This window comes from Bidens hawaiensis, unplaced genomic scaffold, assembly GCF_021521415.1.
Source record: "Bidens hawaiensis isolate Kalapana, Puna unplaced genomic scaffold, B.hawaiensis_p1.1 tig00036767_1, whole genome shotgun sequence".
Taxonomy (NCBI): domain Eukaryota; kingdom Viridiplantae; phylum Streptophyta; class Magnoliopsida; order Asterales; family Asteraceae; genus Bidens; species Bidens hawaiensis.
This window is the reverse complement of record NW_027496420.1, coordinates 1-27277: the sequence shown is the minus strand read 5'-3', so window position 1 is coordinate 27277 and position 27277 is coordinate 1. Positions and strand designations below refer to the sequence as shown.

Below are 27277 nucleotides of genomic sequence, written 5' to 3'. Positions count from 1 at the left end.
TTTACGTTGTTCTTGTTATTTTACCCATATGTGATTACTTGTTTCTCCTATGCTAAGGTTCTCATTGTTTTCCCGCTTTAGTTTTAAGGTTCGATCTTCTCCCACTTTTGACTCCATGGAAGTATCAACTAAAATTTATGATCGAGGGTTATATGGTTATATTGTATAGACGGATTTATCCTTTTTGGGTTTCTCATGCACACTTTATACTTTACTTTCAGTCGATCAATAATATGCAATACCTTATCTAGATCACAATGTTATAGATATGGCATATACTATAACAAACTGATAACTGAGACTAGCCGAAAAACACGACAACAGGCTCCCGGTATGATAACAAACAACTCTTGTATATATGTATAGAACCTTTCTTCAAAGGATTTGTATCTTTCCTAGAAACCAAAAAAGACATCTACATCTTCCTACAGATTAATCCTTGTATCGCTACTAGAGCCATTACTAATATACGATCCATGTGTGGCTCCACTGTCACGTGCAATACGTCTTCACCCAACACGACCCCTGAAGATGATCGTTTTCTTTGTACCTATATAACGAAAGTATACAAACTATTACTCATAATATACCAAAAAAACCATGACACACATAAAATGATGATTAACAGAATGCTCACCACAGCTGCGACCCTTCCTTCACCATCGATTATCTTAAACTCTAAGCTATGAACCGATCCATCCATTTTATAACTCAAGCCACTTATACATTGTCCTTCGTTGGTTCCAACTAAAACATCATAAGCCGAACTATTCTTGAAAAATCCGAAAGTCTTTCCAACTCTAAACCATGGTCTACGAGAATCTTTGTCGTTGTAGCATTCCCAAAGCCCATATGTTAATAGTTTCTGTTAAATAATTTGCAAAACAAATTAATTCAATTTAAACATCGCTTTAAAGACGTTTTAAAGTGAGAATATTTGTTATAACGAAAATCACTGTCGTTATAACAAAATAATATCATAAAACACGAACTTACCTTTCGAAGTATTGTGCAAACAACGTTTCCACGAAGATCCATCAAATGAACTTCACTTCTACACTTGCTATCATAATTATCTATACGAAAAATGACTCCACCGTTGGAATCATAGATCGTATACCCATTCGAGTTTAACACAAGTGATTTCATCCATATAGTATATGTTTCTCTTTCGGTCGAATAAGAAGAAGATGAAGAAGGTTTTTTAGGGTATATTTTAGCCATTTTGGAAGAGAATTTGATAGGTCATTTATGCATCAAGTGGGCATCCATTTATATAACTTCCAAACACGATGTAATAGGCCCCAACTTTCTATAATAACATAAAAGTGATATGATAATATTAAACTAGCCCTTTTTGGTTTGAAGTGAATATATTAATGGTTTTTGTAAAGAACATGCTTAAAACAGTTTTAAATATGAGTTTGACTTATAGTTATACTCGTATATATTTGCTTATAATTTCTTCTGGTATTGTTTATGAGACATTAATATCATTAATTTGAATTCGTCCACCTTTTATTAAATTATTATATGTTAAATCAAGAATTAGAAAATAAGCTTATTAGTTATTACACACCTATATTATAAGTTTGATCAAATCCTTAATTGTTGACATCATACCTCTCTCTCGATCTCTATGTATATAGTGTCGGTAATATACTAACGGGAAAATAATGCGTGTAGAGCGTACGAAGGGTTCATGATAATGTGTATTCTACGCTAAAGGTATAAGCTGTCACAATTTTATTAAACAATATTAATAACAATAAATAATGTCTTTATATAATTTAATTTGGAAAATTATAGCATATATTGTATACAAATTTAAACGAGAATAACAACAAATATAACAAATATGCATGTCTTGATTCATACCGAGAACCTTGACTTGTGCTCAAAAAGCTAATTCTTGAAACCAGGCCAGAGTCGAGTTGATCATCGTGCTGAAATCACACCTGAACCGCATTGACCGGGACCCACCGAGTCCCAAGCATCACCTCCAAGTAGAATCTTCTTATACGGTCTTCTCTTGGTGAACCCGTCTTGATCACCCGTATCCATCCATACCTTTCTAGCTGCAAGACTAAACAAACTATAGTTTTCGACTGTGGCTGAGGATCTCTGTTAAACAGGTCCCTTAAAACAGATTTCATGCCACTTTCACAAGCCCGTCTATTTCCCAGGGTACAACAGCCGAGGCGATATGTAATGCTGGAATTACCCTAGCACCCAAGTCCCAAACTGTATTTGAAACGAGAGAGATGATCGAGAGAGAGAGAGAGAGAGAGAGAGAGAGAGTTGGAATTGAGAACATGAACTAGTTTGAGTTGTGTGGTCAGGTCGAGTGTGCATACGGGATGTGACTGATTCAAGTTTTTTGGTATATCAAAACCGCCACCCGACCTTTCTATATATAGTACGTCGGGTGATGAGTCACAAGACACATGGCAGCATGTGGTGCGCAGACCACCAGGAGATGACACCTAGCATGCTGACTCACCTTCATACACGGCACATGGCGGCTGCTGGATGACACTAGTCACGACATTTCTATGGTGACGACACATGTCGTGATGACTTGTCATACGGACTGACAGTGTCCCAACGCCCGGTCCAACCACCAAAAATACTGAGACGGCTCTCAAGCGTTCTACCAATATGAGGCAAATCCATTTTCCACTTTACCAATGTTCAAGTTCTCAACTATACAATGTAGAGTATCGATATCGCATTCATCTCTACTCTTTGGACTCGTTAATAGCTAGATTATTAGTAACACAAACTAATAAATATTATTAGTCCAAAATTTTCCAACATAAACTTGCTGTGTTTTTAGTTGTTTTTCCATTCTTTCTTCGTATGTTGTTTGGGCTTCTGGTTTCTTGCTATGAGGTTCCGTTTTGGTTTTAAATACATCACGCATTCCCAAAAAAAAAGATTATTCGTACAATTATTTTTTTGTTTTGACCTATTTTTCCTTACTAAAAACAAAAACAAATGCTAGACATCTGTTATCTCTCATGTTTAAAACATCTATTAGTTAAGCATATATGTATTTGTTTAAAGCTGAAGTGAGTTGTTTATATACAATAATAAGTTATATATATTAATTAATACTGTGAAGATAACCAATTGAAGGCTGGCTATCAGTATATATATTATGCATTTACAATTTAAATTTGGAGAGTGAGTCGATCCTTACATCATCTTCAGTTTAATATATTTCTTGTTTGATGCTTATCCCTCCAAACAGTTGTTACGATTTTCTTACGACATGCATGTCTGTCGGCGTCAAAATATAAGTTTTACTCATTAAAAAAGTTTTATGATAAACAAATGAACATTATTGGTTGATACTAGAACCTAATCCAACCATGAGTTTTTGAGACCTGGATATTGATGTGCACCCTTGAAGAATATAAAATTTTGAGTAAATTACAGCCATGAATCTGGTTTGTCAAAAGTAACACTTTAGTTATATATATATATATATATAAAGAAAATAAAACAAAGTTTTGAAAGTGTTTCAATTAGGTTAATCATGTAAATATTTTACAAATTGGGTTATTAAATTTTCAAACCGAGTCTCACCAATTTTTTTTGTGCGTCAAAAAAGAAATAAAGGATAAGATGTGGGGTCAGAATTTGCAATATGTGTAGTTAAATTAAAAAAACCACTAATTATATTAAAATTTAAAAATAAACAATAAAATCTACGTCACCACTCAATGTCAACATAAAAAAAAAGATAAAAAGATTTTATATGTGAAACAAAAAAGAAAAATTGTTAAACGAACATGCTAAAACTTTAATTTAATCAAATATGAAAATTAAGTGTTTTAATTTATAATTTTTTAAATTTAAGTAACTTAATTAAAAAACTTTTAAAATTTGGTTATCATTATATGAAATTGTCCCTTTTAAAAAATTTTATTGAATTTTATGGAACTTATTGTTAAAAATGCTACAAAAGACATGCAAATATTAAGCATGCAACTTTTAAAGTTAGATGCCTAAATGTACGTGTTACTTTAATAAAACATATGAGCTATTTATATAATTTACTCTATAGTTTATGAATTTAGTACAAAATGCCGTAAAACAATTATTATTTCCATCGTACACATATATGTATCATGTCAACCTATGAAATTAATTCAAGTTGTATTTATGGTCCTTTAAGTCAGTTTTTTAAGTTGTAAAGAGTGCCTATAAACTATATCTACTATAACGCCATCTATAAAAATGAAATGTGTTTAAATTCTTATACGTGTAAGATGATGGTGTTTAGGTTTAAAATTATTTTTAATAAAAAAGTTAAAGACTGATAACAATACATATGGCTTCGATTTCTATATTTCTAGGTAGGGATGAGATTGGTAGCGTACCGGTAACGAAAATCCCGGTCCTGAAAATCGTAAATTTTTTATACCGGTACCGAAATCTTCGTTTCATACCAGTACCGGTATTGAAGGTAAAAAATTCAGAAAATATCAGTTTCGGTACCGGTAACCTTACCAAAGTTACGCATCCTACTTCTAGGGCATAATTGTACGCATGGATATAAATAAGTGTCACGATTTCAACACCTCTAGTTCTAGACTAAACCCATATAAGTTAGAAGTTGACTTTCTAAAAATCTTAACTATAATATTAGTTATTATTAAGTTTGGACATGCTTACAAGCGATAAAACAAATGTATATCATATATTGTAGGTGATCCTTTCAAAAGAACTTTTTTTTCAAAAATATATTGCAGGTGATATTTTATATAATATGATTTTAAACACGATATGAAAATAATTAAATACGTGGTTTGTAATCATAGGTTGAATTCTCAAACCATTTAATTAAACTAGGTTGACCCCGTCAACCCATTTAATTAAACTAAGTGACATATCAATCTGGTTAATTAAACATGATAGCATGTCAACATGTTTAACTTGTATAATTGAAATCTATCAACCCGTTTAACATGTTTACAACTTGATTACAGTTTGTCGTATCAGGTCTGGCTTGTTTAGATAAATGATTTTAACGAATTTTGTTCAAGTTACAAAAATTTAATTGTACCCGAGTTATTGTTGATGCCTTTTATATAAGTAAATATACGAGTCATGCTTGGAACCGACCCAACTAACCTCCTAACATACAATATAATTTAAAGATAATAAATTAGAAATTTTTTGGTAAAAACAAATAAAACATAAAATCTGAATGTTGTGAATAGGGGTGGATCCAGAATTTTTCGTCAATGGGGGCAAAAAATTAACCATGTTAGAAGAGTTAAGTTAAGATATATCACGTCACACCAAGTTATTAAAAGATTACATTAACTTGTAGCGAACACCCCTGATATAATACAACATTGAGTAACAAAATAGGCAACCAAACCACGACAGCATAATATTAAGCGGACATAAATTTGAGGTGTCAAGGAGTCTAACCTCGTAAGTATTGAGTTGGAGATGCAAATTTTCTCATTCACAAAGCTTCCTAATTTTTTTTAACAATTCCTAAATGGCTAAAAACACATTGCATGATTCGAATAACAACATAAGATAATAAGGTTTTCTTTATTATTAAATATTACATTACTAAGCTTAAGTTGAGCAGCCTGCCTAGCTGCCTTTACTGAGCGGTTGCGAATATTAGACTTTTTATCTGAACAACATAGTGTATTCAAGATTACATTGGCAAATGGATCGCCCTTCAACCCGATGAATAGATTGTAATGACTGGGCTCAACCATCCAGGAGAAAACACAACTTCAGTAGAGACTCGAACGCACCACCTCTCATAAGAAAATTTTGAATATTGTGTTGATTTGGACTTATCAAATTAATTCATGTCTATTCAAGGTGTACATGTTTTTTTTCTATATTTGTGATGGCCATATTTACCATAAGCGTGGTTGATTGGCTAGGCGTCTAACCCGTTCTCTCATATTGATGTCATTGTTAAGTTATCATTATTGCTATTATTTTTATAATCCAATAAGTTGAGATCGTTGCTTCTCTAATCATTGACAAAGCACGTGATAAATCCATTGCATCCTATCCTTCTGAAGAATACTTTATATTTTAGCTTTGAGTTTAAATATCATATCCTTTTTCCAAACTAATTGGATAAAAAAGTGTTTTAAGAGAAAACTGTGAATATAAATATATTCTTATGTATATAGTTATACGGAAAATCTAAAACGTAAAAGAAGACAAAAATGAGAAGTTTAAGAAGGAATTTTTTGCCACATAAAAAATTCTTCAAAAAAATAATAACTCAAAATATAAATAAAAACCGAAAAAATTTAAAAAAAAACAAAACATTCCCCCCTCGTCATTTCCCGTTCCAAAAAAATAAAAATAAAAATAAAAAAGCGCCAAAGAGAACCAGTAGGTGCTGTTTGTTTTCTAAGACAAAAATTGTCTGTAACTGAAGATGTGGTATGAAAGTATGCAATCTGAAAATATAATATTGTTTGTTTTATAAACTGGATATCGTTAGTATAAGTTGAAAATTAGTTACCTATCACACATGTCACAGTAGATAGAAGTCATTAACGTCTGTAGACTTCTAAAATAATTGGTGGTGGTGTATGAACTATGGAAGTGGGTGGTGGTGATGGACGGTGGTGGTGGTGGTAGTGGATGGTGGTGGTGGCAGACAGTGGGTGGTGGTGGTGATGGTGGGTGGCGGACGGTGGGTGGTTGGAGGTGATAGTGGACGATGCTTGTGGCTGACGATGGGTGGTGGACGCTGTTGGTGGAGGATGGTGGGTGTTGGTGGGGGACGGTGGGTGGTGGTAGTGGACGATGGTTGTGGCCGACGGTGGGTGGTGGTGGTGGTGGATGGTGGTTAGTGGGTGGTGGACGGTGGTTTTGGCCGACGGTGGGTGGTAGTGGTGGTGGCAGATGGTGATGGTGGTGGACGGTGGTTGTGGCCGACGGTGGGTGGTGGTGGTGGTGGTGGGTGGTGGTGGTGGTGGCGGACGGTGGGTGGTGGTGGTGGTGGGCAGTGGTGGTGGTGGCGGACGGTGGGTGGTGGTGGTGGTGGGCAGTGGTGGTGGTGGCGGACGGTGGGTTGTGGTGGTGTTGGACATTAGGTATTAATAGGATGTTAAGAAGTTAAACAATAACTTATTTTTAAAGACCATAAAAGCATTTTTTAGATCTTTTTTAAAAGAAAAAACAAACAGTCTTCATAAACTTACGTCTGCGCGCCTGCAGACGTAAACCCCTTGCAGATGTTTTAAGCAAAAACAAACATAACGTAAATCAAATTTGGTGTGCCATGAAAATAATTTTAGTTTGAAATTTGAATCGATTTTTGAATGGGTTGGAAAACAAATATTGGGCTGCAATGAACGTGAACCACAAAAGGAATGAAATGTGGGCTGAACTAATTTGATAAAAGTCCATTAAAATACAAGTCATTGTAAGTTTGTAACATATAATCCTTTCAAATTGTATCATACAACTTCAGTTTCTTCATTTTATTCCTAGTTATTATTACCAAATGAAAGAAGTCATAACTATCTTCTATTAACACAACTTTCATATTAAAAAGTCGAGTCTTGCATCATCCAAAAGTATTGACCCGAGGGCCCACCATTGGGGATCAAAGCCAGTTGCACGGCCCCTCTAGCCCCTTCTTCAGCGGTGAAAGTTCCTTTAAAAAACGTCATATCCGTTGCAACTAAGCCCGGACTAGCTGCATTCACACACATAGAGGGAAATCTCTTAGCCAAGATCCTGGTGTATGCATTAAGAGCCGCTTTCGAGACTATATAACCCGAAAGATTACTAGTCCACCCTTTCTTTCCCAACAACTCCTCATCTTTCCTTCATATACTCACTCACAACCTCATCCACGCTTTCCTCAGTGAGTCCATCATAATCACTTAAAATCGTCCTTGCACTTTCGTCTTGCACATTCTATAAAAACGAACAAAATTAATAATTTGTCGTACATTAAACCGCGTTATGAAATAGGTGAATTGGTAATAAGCTTACCACTAATTGTCCCAATTTGGATGTGACATTGACTATTCTTGGAGAGTTAGATTTAAGAAGAAGTGTTAATAAAGCTTGAGTGACATGTTTAGCTCCATAATAATTGGTCTCCATGCACTTTTGAGCTCCTTCAAAGGTTTGTGTCACAACTTTCTTAGATCCCTTGCCCTTTTCTTCCAACAACTATATATATGATAGTAAATATTTTTATTCACAACGGTTTTATCAACTGAATCTTTAATATTACAACTCGTTTTCTACCAAGTTCAAGACTTACTGTGCTTGGAAATGAAAGGTCTAAACTCAGAAACGACTCCTCGTCGACAATAGTGCTAGAGATTCCGGCATTGTTCACCTATGCATAAGAGGTCATGTAAACATTCAACTTTTATAGTTAATAAACTAGTTCAAATACTCTGAGATAATTATAAATTTAAAGCCAGCCAACTGGTTTGGTAGTTAGTTGACATAGGTTTGGACGTCTGGTTCGAGCCTTGGAACCACACGTGTCGGAAATTTGATCGGTATCGGTTCGATTAGTTACAGTACTAGGGCAATGGTAAAAGAAAACCGTAAAATTGAAGCTATAATATGACCAAATTGGTATCTACACCGTGTAGAGATCGGTATTTTGTACATATTATGTTCAATGATGATACGGTTTAACGATTTACTTTAGATATTAAATAGATGATCTCAAAAAAATATCCACTCATTACAAACGGGTACAAAATATCAAACACACCCATACCGTAATCATGCCCGTACTGAAAATCTAGTAAAACTGAGTACTGATACCCGTACCAAGTAGGCTAAACCGGTATGGGTGCGGATACAGATTCGAGAACGAATACTGAGTATTTGAGACAAAATGCCATCCCTGTCTACACATGTTTGGTCGTCGCAGTGCGGGAAAAAGAAAATCAAATTAAAAATGTAAAAGTAAATTAAAAAAAAACTAAAAGAAGGGAAAAAAATTGTGCGAAAACCGACATGTCCTGTACAAATAAAATTAATCTATTGAACGAAAGTAAATAATAATACTATAGTTCAAAAGACATAAAGTAATAATAATTTTCTAGTTATTTGTAGTACAAATCTCGTTACTTGTATTTGATCCTAACAGTTAATTTATATTTTGGAATACGAAATAGGACTAACCAATATATCAAGTTTTCCAAACCGAGCATCGATGAAATTCGCCAAGGAAGCGATGCTGGCCGGATCTGTGACATCAAGTTGATGATAAATAACGTCCAGTAAACCAGACAAGTGCAGTTTGACGACGGCATCTTCGCCTCTCACGACGTCTCTTGAAGTCAACACCACCAGCACTTGATCGGCCAATTGCCTGCATATTTCGAAACCAATACCTTTGTTTCCACCAGTAACAACGGCAATCCTAAACAGTTGACATGAATATGATTAAACAACTTCATAAACAAGATTGCCTGGATTTCAAGTTTCATATTTGTATAGGAAAAAAGGTATTTATGATTACCTTTTTGATGCCATTTTATTGTTTTCTAACGGTTGTTCTTTGACTGCTTCCGGTCTTTGTGAGGGGATTTATATTTTATAACACTAGACGCGGTGTATTTTCATAATTACGCAAACAATGTTATTATGTCACACCATAAAAACCAACTAGTGTAACAAAATTATGCCACAATATTACAATCAACTTAGTTTTATTGTGCATTAGTTTTACAAATAGCGTAATAAAATTACGCTACTTCTAAAACTGAAGCGTAACAAAACTACATTAGTTGGAATATTGTAGCAAAATTTTATTATGCTAGTTAAGCTTTGCGTTGTAGCATAACTACGTTATTCGCATGTTTATGAAAATGTCATATCGTTTTTCTCTTTTTCACTTCGCACGTTTTGTACATTAATACTAATTGTATTTGATCATCATACAAAATTTTAATTTCAATCGTATTTTATAAAATTAAAAAAAAAACAAACTTATATGAAATTTATTCTCTGTGGTTTGTCCAAATCTGTATTTGGGAATAAAGGACAAAATTGCCCCTCACATGAGAGGCAATTGATGGATTTAACGATCAGACTTAACGAGGTTAGTGGGGTCGTGTTTAATTGCAAGTGAAATGAACATACGGGGACGGAAATCACATAATTGAAACTATTGAACCACAGATTTAAACAAACCATAAAAACGAAAACCACAGTTTACTCTAATTCATCCCACCTTAAGAAGGAAACAAAGTTGTGCCACTATAAATCATTTTTTTTACCTCGTAGATAACGCTACCGACGAAAAAGGGTTATTGAAACTCTAAATCAGCCTGCGACAAGTCTTAAAAGGCTAAAACATACAGGTAAAACGTGACTAGAAAAACATAGGAATAATAAAATATTTATTGATCGTTTATTTGTTGGAAATAATGGAAATATGTCTAGTACATATGGTCTTCTAGATCATTCTTTGAACCTTACCAAATGACAATAAAAAGTCTCCATAAATTAAGTAATTATTAGTAGTTATTTGATGGATGTAACTACATAAGATGAAAGGACACTTGCTCTTTGATGCCTTGCTTGCATATAAATAGAGAAACAATCAAACACCATGACCATCTCATATATGCACACTATCTCCATCAAAACTAAGGCATCTAAAGGGAAGTAAGAAAGATTGGTATAATGGCTTCATCATCTTCAAAGATAACCATTCCTATAAGTAAGTATGGTTAATAATTCGTTTATCTAATGTTTATGATTAAGTCTACATGTTATTGGTTCTTAACGTTGCCCATGTTCTTACGATATAATCAACATGTGGTATCAGAGAGTATGTTGATTATGTCGGTTCAATCATTAAATAATCAATTATTTGTTTTCTAAAAAAAAATCAAAATCGATGACTTGATTTTCTGGAAATTAAATCGATTAATTGATTTTATGGAATTACAAGTATATAATCAATTTTACGTTAAAACTTACTGTTGTTTAGAGATTCATAAAACCAAAATCTTTGATTCCCTATAATATTGTATGTTGTCACGGTTTTAATACTTGGATGAAGATTAAATTATATGAAACTTATATTGATTCTTGAGTTTTATTTCACTGTAATTGATTCTTAAATTCCATATGAAATTATATGGAAATTAAATTACTCTTGGATTAACATATTCCTATCCATGCACAACCCTTATCTTTTATAAATGGGATTTACTAAACATTACTCATGAGAAAATGCATCAAAATTATTTTATTTGTTTGTTTTCTTTTTGTATGGCCCATATTTGCAAAGAAGAGAAGTGAGATTTATATCCAAATTAACATATATGCATGTTTCGTACCATTCTGATTTAGAGTGAATCATGATTTCATTTGGATAACCATATGTTACTAGTTTTATTATGACTTAAATTATACCTGGAGTATTTTCTTAAAGTTTCATTCGGATGATAAATATTTTTTTTTCGTTTCTTGTTCTAATTTTGTAATTAACGTCACGAGTAATTATTAAATTAAAGGAATGTTTTGTATAATAACGTATAATTAATGATGACTTAAATTATTCTATTGGGATTGATTGTTTTATTCATGCATCATAATATGAGAATGTCTTTTTACCTGCATCAAACTTGACTCATAATTTTCCTTTTGTGCCCGCATGTAATTCGTAAACTGACGCATGATTAGTTTCCATGCATTATGAAATTGTGCTTTAATTTTGTATGAAACTTATTAATTTATATGGAGTAAATATATTGTTTCGTATGGGCTAAGTTATTTTTACAGTTCAAAACATATTTCCATCTTAACTTATTAACTTACTCATGTATAAATTAGTTGATTATGAGTTTATGACATGGATTTAAATTGCTGCTTATAATCACTTTTATTTTGCATGTGGCCTGTTGTATAATATTGCTTAATATTGCTTCTGCATGTTTTAAAATTCTAGCATTCTTATTTGTTTCTTGAAGCGTTTCTTATAGGATTAAAGCTATGTAGGAATTATTAATCTTCCATTATTGTATGCATTATGCTTTTTTTCACATGAAATTTAATTCCAATTAAATTTTGTATAGATCAAGTTTTAATTCAAAGCCCACATTGATTAGAGAGTCGTATGTATCATTTATGTAGCCTCAAAGGGCCCACTTAGAATTAGTTTATGTTTTAGTGTGGCCCACAACTTTTGGCATAATTGTTTTTGTATGCATAAGTGCATAACCGAGCTTTTATATGAACTCATATTAACATGTGGCTCAACTTTAATTTCATGTGAATTTTGTTTCTAACTTTCGTATGGCTACATTACATGTGATTTGGAACAAAAAGTTGCATCAAAGTTAATTTTGCATGAACTCAATTATTTCTTTTTATGAGGTCGTTACAAAAGCGGAGTTTATTATTTTAATCCGAATTAACTTATATGTATGCTTCATATCAGTTTGGATATTTATTTATTAGTATGCATGCTTGACGAAAATATTTAGAATTTAATTTGTAAAATTGGTAACTTTCGCATACCAATCATTTTCGCATAATCTTTCACATGAAGCAAATTTTCAAATGCATCATCTCTCGCATACATCTTAGAATTTGTTATGCCTTATTTTATTTTACATGGCTCATTTTATTAAACTTTTGCATGCTTTATTTTACTCAATTTTCGCATAAACATTTGAATGGTTTCACTTTTTGCATAAATGTTCGAAACTTGTGGCTTTAATTTTTTACTACCCTAACTTACGAATAGCCAAAGTTTTCGTCTGGCTCAACGTTCGAATAGGCAAACAACCATAATGGCCAAACCTGTGAATAACCAAAGCTTTCGTATGGTCTAACTTTCATATGCCATAACTTTCGAATAACTTAACTTGTGTATGCCAATTACTTTCGAATGCCTCACATTTGCAAATGGCCTAAAACATTCGTATGGCCATAACTTGCGAATGGCTGAACTCTCGAATGGTTTTATTCCGCACTAAAGTTTTGACTTATGTGTAAATGTATAACGTTTGCATAAGTTTCGTATGAGCTGAAATTTTCGCATACATTAAAGCTTTCATATGCAATATAAAATCATTTATTTTAATGACAACTTTATCAAAGGATTAAATGATTGAACCAACGCGATAGATTGCGATATCTATTGATTGACATTTAAGTTTAAATAATGCTATTTTTTGTAGTTATATATGTTGTCAAAACAATATAAACCCAACGACTACTTGTTTTGATGATACATATGATGAATTGTTAGCATAATTTACATAAATATTTCATTTCTTGTCCAAAGGTGTTATGTTGTATTTATGTGCTTTGCTTTACTATTTACATGTATGTTCATAATCCATGAGTTTTGGTCAAAGCCAAATGGAAACCAAAGTTTATGTAAAACATTGAGACACTCTATTAATTATGTTCAGTTCATAATATTTGGATTTTGGTCATAGCCAACGCGAAGCCAAAATTCAAATAGAACCTCACTTTAATATGTTTATAACAATTGAACGTTGGTCATAGCCAACGCTCGAATAGAACCTTACTTTTATTTGTTCATAATACTTGATGTTGGTCATAGCCAACACGAAACCGACGTTCAAGTAGAACCTTACTTTAACTTGTTCATAATATTTAAATTTTGGTCATAGCCAACGCGAAGCCAAAATTTAAATAGAACATTACTTAATTGTGTTCATAATACTTGAATGTTGGTCATAGCCAAAGCAAGACAACGTTCAAGTGGAACGTTATTTTAAATTGTTCATAATATTTGAATGTTGGTCATAGCCAACACAAAGCCAATTTTCAAATAGAACTTTACTTTAGCATATTATTTTGGTGTTATAGTAGGTTTTATCTTCAATGTATTTACTTATGCCTACCTTAATTGATTACCCCTAATTGAGCTTAATTCAAATATTTTATATATGCCAATCTATTATCCACTTTGAGCCATAGTCTTGGAATTGAACATCTAACATAGCGAATTTTGCCACATGGAGGGACTTGATTAAATCAACTCTTTAAATATTGGATCTTGATTATGCCTTGAGATGTGACGCTCTCAATGCTTTTGGATGATGAAAGTACCGCAGCTCAGAAACTTAAGCATAAAAAATGTGAGAGGTCAAACTCTTCAAATTTACCTCCTATTATACCTCTTGTATATGTCACGATACTACCTCTTCATTCTTCATAAATTAATGCTCCTAAAAATGAAGGCGCATCAAATTCACAAGAGTGATATAAAATAAAATCCATGAACTTGTTAATGAGCTTTTATGACCCAAAAGTTAGCTTAGGAAGTCATCAAGGTCTAAAAGACCCACTAACATTGATGATTACGCAATCTACATCAACGATGCTGATTTGAATTTGGGAAAGATGATCAAATCTCTTATAATGAAGCCATTAGCAGTGACCAGTATTCTAAATGAAATTAAGCTATGACATATGAGCTATACTTCATAAATCAAGATGATCTTTGGGAAATGATTGCTAAGGCTATATTCATAAAAGAGAGAACTATTATCAAGGAACCTTCTCACTTGTATGACGAAAGGTTTTCTTGAGGATCATTATGGCATTAGTAAACTCACTATGACTTAGAGATACATCATATGAATGCCAAAAATGATTTCCTTAATAGTGACTTACATGAGGGTATGTTTATTGGTCAACCTGAAGACTTTAAACATAAAAGTCAATACCACTTAGTTTGTAAGTTAAAGAAAACAATATATTAGGTTAAAACAAGCATCACAACAGTGGTACTTAAAGTTCGCTGAAACCATGAAAAAATAAGGCTTTATAAAAACTAAGTGGATCAATGCACCTACCTCGAAATAAGTGGGAGCAACCTTTATATATACAATTGTCCTTTATATGGATGATATCCAACTGACAAGTGATAATTTAAAATTATTGCATGAGTCTAAGCGATTATTTTCGCATATTTTGACATGATGATCTCGGAGAAGCCACTTACATAATAGGCATCGAAGTACGTTGGATCATCCCAATGGTCTATCTCAGTTTTCCTTCACGGTATAACATGCAATATTGCTCTCCATCAATGGCTCCAGTTAAAGGAGATGTTTTGAATCTTTTTAATATCTTAATAGGAGGTTGAGACGAACAAATGAGATTGATACCTTATGTTTATATAATTGGAAGGCAGCTAAGAAAGTATTATGATTATGACTTTGCTAAATGCAAATTCATAAGAAATCAACTTTTAGCATAGGTACATTTTATGTAAGAGGGCAGACTAGTTTTCATGGAGGAGTCATACGCAATAATTAACAACAAACCTTCATAAACATGGTTGAATACGATGTAGTGTACAATGCAATGTGTCATGAGACGTTAATAAATCTTATAAGCGGACTCAAAATTTTTAGCTCCATAAAATCATTGAAGATTTACTTTAATAACTCAGTTCCATTAGTTTCTCGATCAGTAACAGTTTGAATGGCACTGAATTATATCTTGATACAAAGTATTTGTTCGTACGTGAACGAGTAGAGGAAAATAAACTTTGTATCAATCACATTAGCACAGATGACATGCTTGCGGATCCGATGACTAAAGGTCTACCACCCAAAACTTTCCAAGAACTAGTGATAAGGATGGGTTTTAGTAGAGATCTTTTGTAATAGCATATCAAGTGTGCATTATTTACTAATGTAATTTCCTCGAATGTTTATTTTGTCTATAATAAAGTATGTGCGCACTTAATGATATATAGACAAAATTGTACAAATTAAATATTGTACAATAAGGGTTCATCATAGTCATTTGGTTCTTACGTTTAATTGTTTTATATTGAGACTTTAGTATGACTGTTGGGAGTCTCGAATTAATAGAAATTCGAATGACTGTAACTATCTACTTTAGTTTCAATATGAGATTTGATGAGTGTTTTAACTTGGCCAAAATTAATACTCATCACAAATGATCATTCGACCAAGTGGGAGAATGTTGGAAATAATGTCTAGTAAATATGGTCTTCTAGATCATTCTTTGAAACTTACCAAATGACAATGAAAAGTCTCCGTAAATTAAGTAATTATTAGTAGTTATTTGATGGATGTAACTACATAAGATGAAAGGACACTTGCTCTTTGATGCCTTGCTTGCATATAAATAGAGAAACAATCAAACACCATGACCATCTCATATATGCACGCTATCTCCATCAAAACTAAGGCATCTAAAGGGAAGTAAGAAAGATTGGTATAATGGCTTCATCATCTTCAAAGATAATCATTTCTATAAGTAAGTATGGTTAATAATTCGTTTATCTAATGTTTATGATTAAGTCTACATGTTATTGGTTCTTAACGTTGCCATATTCTTACGATATAATCAATATTATTGTCATTATAAGTTATAAATGATGAAGTCAACATGGACTTTTACCTACCATGTTGAATAATACGTTGTTTTCGGTCTACAAGTACTACATCTTACAAGTTACAACGATTTACTTTCCATATATACATAATAAAACATTCACTAAATATAAAAAAACATGCAACTTTTATAAAAAATTTAAAATTAAATTGAATCAGATATATGAAAGTAATACAAATAAAATAATAATTTTGAATAATAATACTTATAAAAAGAATCAGATAAATGGTAGTAATACAAATAAAATAATAATTTTGAATAATAATACTTATAAAAAAACAATGATACCCTCGAAAGCAAGTTATGAAAACTAATATTCGGTCTATGGCGTGCCTAAATCATACAAGTGAAGTGACTACAAAAACTATATGTCAGGCGCTAGTTGAAGGTAAATATTATTAATCGGATTACAATGTATATGTATTTTTTTTAAATATACATATAAATACAAAGTTTTATTTATAAAATTTCCAATCTTATTTAATTATGACCAAGTAGAGATTAATCAACGGCAAGTCGATTGAGCACCAACTAACAATCGATTAACGTCTAGATGAGATTTTTACAATCATAACATAAACATACAGTACTAATTAAATATGATAGTAATTTATAAAATTTATAAAACTACAAATAAAGTCAAACATCACATTTACTACATGGAATAGTATTTTTTTTTTCGGTTCCACAAGTCCTACAACAATTTACTTGCCATTTAAACTATAAACCTTCATTAAATACAAATAATATGTACCTTCCCATAAATAAAATAAAAAAAAAAACTAAACTAAATCATAACAAACCAAAACACTATACAAAATATGATAGCAATACAACCAAAAGCTATAAAAAAAAACGTAATGTTGAGAAGCATTTATTTCAAAATCAATAATATGTTGAAAATTATAAGAATTGTAATCAATAACATGTTGAAAACTATGAGACTTGTAATACTTATTAAATGTGATAAGAAAGACGATTATATAACTGTCTTTGTTTTTTTAAACTCGCTATATCTAACTAGTAATTATATTTAATACACAATTAGGCTTTTCACGAGCCGAGCCGAACCGAGCGAAGGCTTGCTCATTGCTTGGCTCGTTTACAACCGAACCGAACGACTGAAATTCGAATCAAGCGGAAATCGAAACTAGCCAAAATCGAATTGAGTATTTTTGATCGAACATTGAGCGATTTTCGAGCATTATTTATTTCTTTTCCAATATAAAATTTTTAATAAGAAACAAATTTGAATGCTGTAAATAATATATTTGTAAACAAACTAATAGTTTTTAGACAAACGTGTAACGGGTTGTAAATTTTTATGAGAAAGAAGTTTGAAATAAAAAATTTAGAATATTCTGAAAACTTGAGTCGAACAATCAAAACTATAAAACTGACGTAATAAGAAAATTTTAAAAGGATTTAAAAGTTGTATAGTTATATTTTACATGTGTTGTCTATATATTTATATATTTGTTTATATATAAAATAAATTAAAAACATTCGAGCCGAACCAAACCGAGCAAACCTTCGTTGCTTGGCTCGTTTATAAACCGAACCTATCAGAACGGCTCATTTACAATCAAACGAAAAAACAATGGAGCATTTTCCAAATAATGTATATGATGAACATATTATTGATTCGGAATATTCTTTATAATAAAATATATTATAAAAATATTATTATATTATCTATCCACCTAATAATAATAAGATATTGTTCTTGTAACGTACGTTTGCCCAAAATTTGAACGCGTTAAATACCCCCTCACACTCTCATTTTCCCGCTACTCTCTAAAACAGTGATCCGAATCTTTCTCTTTCTCTTTCTCTCTCTAAATAAATCCACATATACATACATATATATATATATGTACATATATATATATATATATGTGTAGCGGTCACCCCTAAATGTGCGTAAAAGCCCTAGCAATTGCAAAGGTTGATTCAAACCTCTTTCAACGCCCTTCGCATTGTTTTCCGCTTCTTTCTTATCATTTTATATATTATTTGACGGTTACTCACCTTCTTCTTTCAGTTACTTGTTTTCTTCTCTATATGTATCTTCCAATTCCATCATCATTCTTTCTCAACGGTTGGATCACTCACTGCATCGTAAGCTTCATCTTATTATTTCATTATTTTTATCACTTGATCGATTGCAATGCAGATTCATTCGTTGATTCAGTGTTTGTTGTTTAGTATAACTTCTGAACTTAGGGTTTGGATTTGCTGTTTATTATTGCTTTAATTGATTCATTCATAAAAGAACTGTCTTTTTTTGTTTAATTAGAAATCGAATCGAATTGGTTAGGTTTATAAATGTGGATTCAGTAATTGAATCGCTTGCAATGCTTGATTGATTGATTCAGTACTTGTTGTTTAGTAGACTTGTGATCTTAGGGTTTGGATTTTCTGTTTATTATTACTTTAATTGATTCATTCATTCATTGAAGAACTGGCTTTTTTTCAGTACGAATCGAATCGGTTAGGTTTAAATGTTGTGGATGTGCTTGATTCGTTGATTTTAATTTGAGGTTTTTTCCTTATCGGGTGAACTTTAAGCTAGTTTTTTTTATTAAAAAGTCGAATCGGTTAAGTTTAAATGTTGTTGATGTGCTTGATTCGTTGATTTTAATTTGGGGGGTTTTTTCTTTATAAGGTGAAGTTTAAGCTAGTTTTTGATTATAAATTGAATCGAATCGGTTAGGTTTATAAATGTTGATGGTGCGTTCAATTCGTTGTATTTTAATTAGGGGTTTTTTCTTATAAGGTGAAATTTAGGGGGTGTTTGGGATTGCTTATTTTCACTAACTTATAACTTATTAACTTTTTGAAAAAGAATAAGGTGTTTGGAATTGCTTTTGATGTGAGAGAGAAAATTTAATAAGTTACACTTTTGTAACTTATTAACTTAATGAAAAGTTATAAGGAGGTAAAATAAGGAATCCCAAACATCCCCTTAAGCAAGTTTTTTATTAGAAGTCAAATCGAATCGGTTAGGTTTATAAATGTCGATGGTGCGTTTGATTTTAATTTGGGGGTTTTTCCTTATAAGGTGAAATTTAAGCTAGTTTTTTTATTAGAAGTCAAATCGAATCGGTTAGGGTTATCAATGTCGATGGTGTGTTCGATTTGTTTGATTTGGTAATTTGGGGGGTTTTTACATATAAGGTGAACTTTAAACTAGTTTTTGATTAGAAGTCAAATCGAATCGGTAAGGATTATAAATGTCGATGGTGTGTTCGATCCGCATGATTTGGTAATTTGGGGGATTTTACATATAAGGTGAACTTTAAACTTGTTTTTGATTTGAAATCGGATCAAGTTGGTTAGGGTTATAAATGTTGATGGTGTGTTTGATTTGTTTGATTTGGTAATTTAGGGGTTTTCCTTGTAAGGTGAACATTAGGTTTAATGTTGTATTGATTGTCAATTTGCAGGTTAACTGGAATATATAGATAGATTTGATTTGATGGCTGGTGCAAAGGAGGAGCAGCATACTTTTGATTTGACTAAAGAGGTTGGATTCACTTCGTATTCATCGATTTCCGATAGTAGCTGTGATGCCAATACTCCAAGATCCATCTGCAGCCGCGTGTAAGGGTTTTTATTTAAGTCAAGTTTGACCAATATTTGACCTGACTTTGACCTTGTTGTTTATAGATTCTTGATGTAGTTTATTTTTGTTTGTGTTTGTAGAAGTGGTGGTCAAACTAAACGGTCATCACAAGCAGGCTGGACTGATGAAGAGGTTAGTTGACAAATTTTTTTGGCTGTAAAAATAAAATATTTTGTTGATGTTTTGTATGATAGTTGATAGTATAGATTCTTGCTGCAGGATACTCTGTTTTATACCTACTTTAGACTTTTGAGGCAGGATATAATATTTTATATAATTGGTATTGCAGGACTCTGTGTTAACTGATGTAGTGAAGAAGTACAATGGGAGAAACTGGAAGAAAATAGGTAAGATTGCAAATTAAACTGGTTCTCTGTTTCAACTATTACATTCTGCAAGTGTTACCTGATTGATACTATTTTTAAATTTCATCTTACCATATGCTTTTTTTTTTGTGCAGCTGAATCGATTCCGGGACGATCAGATGTTCAATGCCTGCATCGTTGGCAAAAAGTTCTTAATCCTGAACTTGTTAAAGGACCTTGGACCAAAGAGGTATCTTTTTTATTGTCCTTTTCTAAAATATCACTTACTGTTTTACTTGATGTATTTGTCATGTAACCCATGTTTAATGAAACAGTAATAAGCTTTATATTTAAACCTCTTTTCAGGAGGACGATCGTATTAAAGAGTTGGTTGAAAAACATGGTTGCAAGAAATGGTCACTCATTGCAAAACATTTGACCGGTCGAATTGGCAAACAGTGCCGAGAGAGGTGATCCCATTAGTTTGTTTTACATAATATTTACATGCATAGGTTCTTTAGTGCCAGATAATTTTGGCATATTATATGGTTTTCAGGTGGCACAACCACTTAGATCCAGCTATAAAGAAAGAGGCGTGGACCGATGAGGAAGAGTCAACTCTTGCATATTATCACCACATATATGGCAACAAATGGGCAGAAATTGCAAGATTCTTACCCGGAAGGTACAAAAAAAAACCATCTTTATCCTTAAAATGTTAATAAAGCACCTAACTTTACCATCCTGTTAATGTTAAAATTTTGTTTAACAGGACCGACAATGCAATTAAGAATCATTGGAATAGCACAAAGAGAAGATTAGATCTAAACATGCCACCTGCTTTTCCTAATAAAATTACATCCCCTGAGCTTACTGTAGTTAATAAGAGAACCAGTAATTGCTCAACAAATCTGGCTCTTGGCAAGAGCAACGGTTCAACAGATTTGACCAATGATGACTGTTTAGGATTTACTAGATATTCAAAAATCCAAAAGGTTGAACCATCATCATCCCCTGGCAGTTCCTTTTTAAGTCTATCGATTAGTACTCAGACAGTTGACAAACAGTCAGTTTATGAAACACCTCCAAATCGCTCGGTGTGTTACCAGCCACCAAATGGTCAAACGGTCAACAGGTCTAAGCAGTCAAATGGTCAATCATCTTGCTCTACTCCACCTGATCTTGCGTTAAGCATCTCTATCAACAGTAGCAGCCCTGAATCTATTTTGAGGAACTCGGGTTTGACTTATAAGAACACACCTTCTATCATAAGGAAAAGAACTCCAAGCAAAACGGCTGTTCAACCGACTTTAGGAAGGCGTTTGGATTACATGTTTGACGCTGAGTGTGACGCAACCGCAGTTAGATGTGGCACCCCGGGCTCGGTTACTCCTTCATCAAAAACAAATGTGATGCTGACTCCTTGATTTAGTTCAGTTAGTAAGTTCATCTTTTATTTGCTTACAATTAGTAACTTCTTTCTTTGTTCATGACTTCATGGTTTGACTTTTGAGTATGTTATTATTGTGCAGACATAATAAAATCTCTCAAGACAAATGGTCACATATATATATATATATATAATATAGCAAAGATATCTTATGATGGTGCAATGGAAGATTGGAAGTTGCTAGCTTGATGGAAATTCGGGCGATAAAAATGACTTGTTTTGTTGGCCTGATACTTGATAGGCTGGATCTTGGTTTCAATCTCAAAACTTCATACTTTAATAATGGCATCATACTTTTTATGTGAATACTTCTTTTTAAGTCTTTGTAAGACAGTTTTGCTTTTGATTTGCAGATGTTTGATGATTATGTCAATATTTGAGTGGTTGTGTTGCTATATCTAGGAAATTGTTAGATAACATGTGACGCCTACTTATTGGTCCTACAAACACATCATTTCTTATTAAAAATACATCGCTGACACAAGGACCAATTTTATCATTCAATCATCTATTTAGTTATGTGTTTGAAACCAATTATAGGTATACTTGATTGTGTGATTTAGGCATAGTTAACTAGTTTAATCCATTAGTTTCGAAATTCAAAAATTAAGCTTAATCATAAATATAAATAGAAAAAGATTTGATCAAATCGTAGTTAAAATCGAAATGAATTAGAGCTTCCCCTCTTCCACTTTCGAGTTAAATAGTTGAAATGTTCAAACATAATACACACGACACATATTTATTCATGTATTGTCAAATTCACATAGAAATTATGTTGTGTTTTCGTTGACCTATTTAAATTTAAACAATAAATTCTTTGACTTGAATAGAACTTTTTTATAACTGACGTATTTTTAATTGTTTTTACCTTATGTACTTATCACTCATTTAGTAAACCTACTTTAATACTTTTAGCTTGAGATTAAAGTAAATGAATAAGAAGTTTCAGCTTGGAATTAGGGATGAGCAAATGATACCGGATATCAGTATCCAAACGAACAATTAGGTACCAGTATCAAGTTCTTCAGAAAATAATAATTATGAAATTTGGGATCTGTACCGGTGTCTGTATTTATCGAATGTTTGCCTTCGGTACCGGTATTTACTGAATTTTTGCCTACATTACCGGAATTTACCGAATTTCTGCCTACTGCCGCCGCCACCGCTGCCGCTACCATCACCTCCACTGTCCTCGCCACCACTGCCTCTACCGTCACCGCCAATGCCACCACCGTTGCCTCGGCCGCCACTAGCGCCGCACCGTCGTCACCTTTGCCGCCATAGCCACCACCTTTGTCGCCGCCGCCGCCACCACCCCACCCCGCAGTTGCTGCCGCCACCATTGTCGCCACCGTCATCTCCACTGCCACCACCGTGCTGATTATAGGTTTGTGGGAGAGTTTGAAAATTTATATTATAATTAATTAATATATATATATAGCAACGGAAAAATAATTAAGTAAATAATACTAATTAAGTAATATTATTTTTATATTAATTTTTTAATTATAAATATATAAAAATTCATTAATAAATGGTAAACAAGCTGAACTCGAGTCTGAAAAACCACTCATAAGCCGAGCTTGAGCTTTAGGAATAAAGATAGAAGTGAGCTCATCTCGACTCATTTGTACCCCTAGTTGGAGAGAACAATAAATTTGGTTTATAACAAACAAAAGTTTTTAACTTATCAACTTGAAGAAATAACATATTTTGCATAAGAACTAACTGGGTTAGTTTTCGTTGGAAAAAAGTTTAGTAAAGTCCAATATGATAAAAATTGAATTAGCATAAAGTTGAAATTAATGATGACCAAAAAGAGCAAATTCGAATTATTAAAATTCAATATTTCTTATAAAAATATGAGCAAAATATTTTAGCCTATAAGGCTCTCTAGAAAAGATGACTTTTCTAGATTTTCCAATATAGTGTTTTCACGAGATACGTTTTCTTATACATATCCTTTCAATTTGTTTAACTTCTAGATAATTAACTAACTTCCATCTTCTCAGGCCAAATCTCCCTTAATTTGTGCTTGGAAAACATAACGCTTCAGGTAACAATATTACGTACACCGCTTATTTGTTCCATCTTTTGACATACTTTTTTTAATATATTCAACCGCTACATGTATTTTCATTTTTCAGTTTAGTTTTATCTCATGGAACTTAAGTTTTTGTTTACAAGATTTAATATGAGATATTATTCTTATTTCTTACTCAATGCATTGATTTGCAATCGGCAGCAATGGCGATCCCGACGCGACTAAAACATACCAGCTCATTGACAATCCTTCATCAGATGAAATGGTTTCGTGGGAATGCGTTCATCGTTTGGCGACCAGCTGAATTCGCTAGAGATCTGCTTCCGAAATACTTTAAACACAACAATTTCTCCAGCTTTATTCCTAAGCTTAACACTTACGTAAGAGCGTTCATTGATTCACGTTAGTTGCATTTGTTATAGCCCAAACAGTACAACTCTACCCAAAGGGCTAGTTTGGTTGTTGATGTTACCGTACCCACAAATAATTATAAAATAAATAAATAATGACGATAACAACAACACAACCACCATATCTGATAAAAGTATGACGACACAACAAATAATGGATAAAATAATATTTGATTTTTTTTATCTATTATTTGTGCATGTCATAGCAGTTTTTTAGTTTATAAATCTTATATTTGTTGCCCATGCAAATGATGTGGGACAAGTCACATATATCTTGCAATTGTTTTAGACTTTTAGTCCATAACACGTATACTCTTAATTTATCTAATTTAGTTTCACGTTTTTAATTTAGGGATTTAGGAAGATCGTATCCGATCGTTGGGAATTTGCTAACGATTACTTCATTAGAGGTGAAAAATCTCTCCTTCTAGAGATTCATCGTCGAAAAATTACGTCCACGTCACCTAAAAGTGAAGAAGTTGGTGGATGTACCGTAAGAACATATCTCTATGAAGAAAACGAACGATTAAAAGAGCGTAACTCTAGCTTGCGATGTGAGCTCGATCATCTAAGAAGTATGTGTTGTAACGTTGCTGCTGTGTTGTCTAATATTAATGCAACTCAACCCGAGTTAGGTGGTGCTAGTGGTCCAGTGGTGGAAGAAGAGACGTGCCCGCGGTTTTTTAGGGTGCCAATAGGCGTGTCATTGAACAAGAACCAGATGATTAGATTTTTTTTTTATTTTTTTTTTTGAACCGCAAATGAAAAATATATTAGAAAACACAGCGAGAAAGCTGAGCATAGAAAAACATACGGGGACGAAACTAAACAAAGAAACAACCCAAAAAGAACACAAGTGAAGTAAGCACCAAAGAACCCCTGTGATGCCAAATAAAACATCAGCAAACACAAAGAGGGGAAAACTAAAATAAAAAAGAGTCTCCAACTCCAAAACACCAAAGAACAGAGGAAACAAAAAGACGCATGGTCATGCTTGAAAGCAAGAGAGTGGGGAGTTTACCCAAACCAACCAGTCCAAATCCTTATTATTGGATCTGAGTTTAGTCCAACCGAACAAACACCTTTTAATTTCTTCAACAATGCGCTCGGTTGAATAGGAACGAAAACTGAAGACTCTCGCGTTCCTATGCTTCCAAATAAACCACAACGAAGAGTAGATGATCACTTTCATTAACCGCTATCACCATATTACGATGCGGATCCTCCGCAACGTCTAGGAGGTGTTCAAAAGAAGTTAGACCCGTCATGTCCGCACCGCACCAAAGCGAAACAGCCCTCCAAACCGCTTTAGCCCGAAAACGGTCTAAAAACACGTGTTCTGTTGTTTCAACTTCAGAACCACACACTCCGACAATCGCTAGATGGCAAGGACATCCCTCTAGCAATGAGATTAGGCGCAACCGGAATCCTATTTTGCAACATTCTCCAAACAAACAATTAATTTTAATAGGAACCCATCTTTCCAATCGCAAATGGCGTGTACCGTCTCCGTAAATACTAGTATCCATGACCCGTCTCATTGCTTGAACCGAGAACTTGCTCGAAGCATCACCGTTCCAAGACCACCCATCTTCGTTGTCTCCATTGAAAGAGAATAGCTCTACCATTTCTTTGAGATCAGTAGAATCCGAAAACTCCTCCGGAGATAAATTCGTTTAGACCAAGTAAAACCCACCTTCACCGCCCCGTTTCCATCTAAGGAGACCCTGTCAATTACCAAACAATTTTTATTGACCTCTACCTTATAAAGGTTTGGGAGAGAGGTCTTTCATCATGAATCTGCCTAACCACAACATCCAACCAAAAACGAGTCGCGTTTCCTTTCCCCTTCTTTCTAACAAAAGACCTGTTCAAGTTTATCCTATAGATGAGAAGTTTTGTCAATCTTTGCAATTGTGTGCCATGTTCCACGTATGGATTGCTTTGCCAAATTTCCATCCTTCTGAAATCGAGTATAGTGGATTGCATTCACGGACCTCGCCCAAAGTTGATCTTTTTCTGTTTTCCACCGCCAACCACCATTTGGCGAGAAGAGCCAAGTCATAGACTTTAGGCAGCCAACACCTAGACCGCCATACCGTTTGGGCTTCGCAATGATATCCCAAGCAACCCAATTAATTTTTTTAGCATCACCAAGACCCCCCCCCCCCCCCACCCCAATAGAAATCATCCTCCTAATTTTCTCAATTTCTTTGATTGATTTTAGCGGGACATGAAACATGAAAGGAAGTATAAAGGCAAGCTCCCAAGAACGACTTTAATTAGCGTAAGCCTACCACCAAAAGACAGTGAGGTAGCTTTCCATTGATTTAGGCGTTTTTAACCGCGGTCAATGACAGGAGTCCAATGTTTCGAGAGACCCATGTTCGACCCCAATCGGCAAACCAAGGAATGAGAAGGGAAGGATGCCGCTTCACAGTGGATAATCCTTTGCCATATTTCTTACATCATGATTTGAGACCCCAACCCCGTACACCTTACTCTTATTGAAATTGACTTTCAAACCAGAGGCAAGATGAAAGCACCTTAGAATTCGAGCTAAGTTAATCGTATCGACTACATTCAATCAGCAATGAACATAACGTCGTCCGCATACATCACATGAGAGATTACGGGACCGTTATTAGGCAAGTGCACTCCTTTATACAAATTACTAATAATAGCCGAGTTCATCGCCACATTTAACCCTTCCATAGTGAAGAAACACTAAGTGACCCCAGGGCAGATTATGGGTAATCTGGGGGCTAAGTAATGTTTCCCTCGAAGGTTAGGTCCAGCAGAGTAAGTTGTACTTCAGGGGAACCTGCAAAACAGACACCGTGAGCTCGTCACTGAGAAGGGGGGGGGGGTTCCTCCTTGTGACCACCCTCCGGCGTGAGAATCAGTCTATATTGCTCTTTAAATATAAAAGTATATGAATACTATTAGAGCAATTATCAAGTAAGTTATACGAGATAGTAGATGATCAAATGATAATACCATTTGCTG

The 27277-nt window shown here is 33.5% G+C and overlaps 2 protein-coding genes and 2 pseudogenes across 3 annotated transcripts; 2 read left to right on the top strand and 2 right to left on the bottom strand.

The window, feature by feature from the left end:
• Nucleotides 1–412: 412 nt before the first annotated feature.
• LOC143588776 (protein LURP-one-related 4-like) lies at nt 413–1224 on the bottom strand. Its single transcript, XM_077069696.1, has 3 exons — nt 997–1224; nt 638–865; nt 413–550 (listed from the first exon to the last, which is right to left on the bottom strand). Exons 1-3 carry the CDS (start codon nt 1222–1224, stop codon nt 416–418), a joined length of 591 nt encoding a protein of 196 aa, XP_076925811.1. The 3' UTR covers nt 413–415.
• A 6251-nt stretch (nt 1225–7475) lies between these two features.
• LOC143588775 (salutaridine reductase-like) lies at nt 7476–9531 on the bottom strand (annotated as a pseudogene). The gene is made up of 5 exons (XR_013145164.1): nt 9518–9531; nt 9178–9418; nt 8294–8371; nt 8017–8199; nt 7476–7938 (listed from the first exon to the last, which is right to left on the bottom strand). The product of XR_013145164.1 is annotated as a salutaridine reductase-like (transcript).
• Nucleotides 9532–19444: 9913 nt separating this feature from the next.
• On the top strand, nt 19445–21805 carry LOC143588774 (transcription factor MYB3R-3-like). Its single transcript, XM_077069695.1, has 8 exons — nt 19445–19492; nt 19847–20034; nt 20137–20188; nt 20346–20403; nt 20517–20611; nt 20728–20831; nt 20918–21046; nt 21134–21805. Exons 2-8 carry the CDS (start codon nt 19910–19912, stop codon nt 21786–21788), a joined length of 1218 nt encoding a protein of 405 aa, XP_076925810.1. The 5' UTR covers nt 19445–19492; nt 19847–19909; the 3' UTR covers nt 21789–21805.
• A 2170-nt stretch (nt 21806–23975) lies between these two features.
• LOC143588781 (heat stress transcription factor B-2a-like) lies at nt 23976–25133 on the top strand (annotated as a pseudogene).
• The last annotated feature ends 2144 nt before the right edge of the window (nt 25134–27277 follow it).

Coding starts and splice junctions, on each gene's coding strand:
- LOC143588776 (XM_077069696.1), bottom strand. CDS start 1,224: ATGGCTAAAATATACCCTAAAAAACCTTCTTCATCTTCTTCTTATTCG. Junction 866..996: donor TTTGCACAATACTTCGAAAG/GTAAGTTCGTGT, acceptor ATTATTTAACAG/AAACTATTAACATATGGGCT. Junction 551..637: donor AAGGAAGGGTCGCAGCTGTG/GTGAGCATTCTG, acceptor TTCGTTATATAG/GTACAAAGAAAACGATCATC.
- LOC143588774 (XM_077069695.1), top strand. CDS start 19,910: ATGGCTGGTGCAAAGGAGGAGCAGCATACTTTTGATTTGACTAAAGAG. Junction 20,404..20,516: donor GAGAAACTGGAAGAAAATAG/GTAAGATTGCAA, acceptor TTTTTTGTGCAG/CTGAATCGATTCCGGGACGA. Junction 20,612..20,727: donor AAGGACCTTGGACCAAAGAG/GTATCTTTTTTA, acceptor ACCTCTTTTCAG/GAGGACGATCGTATTAAAGA.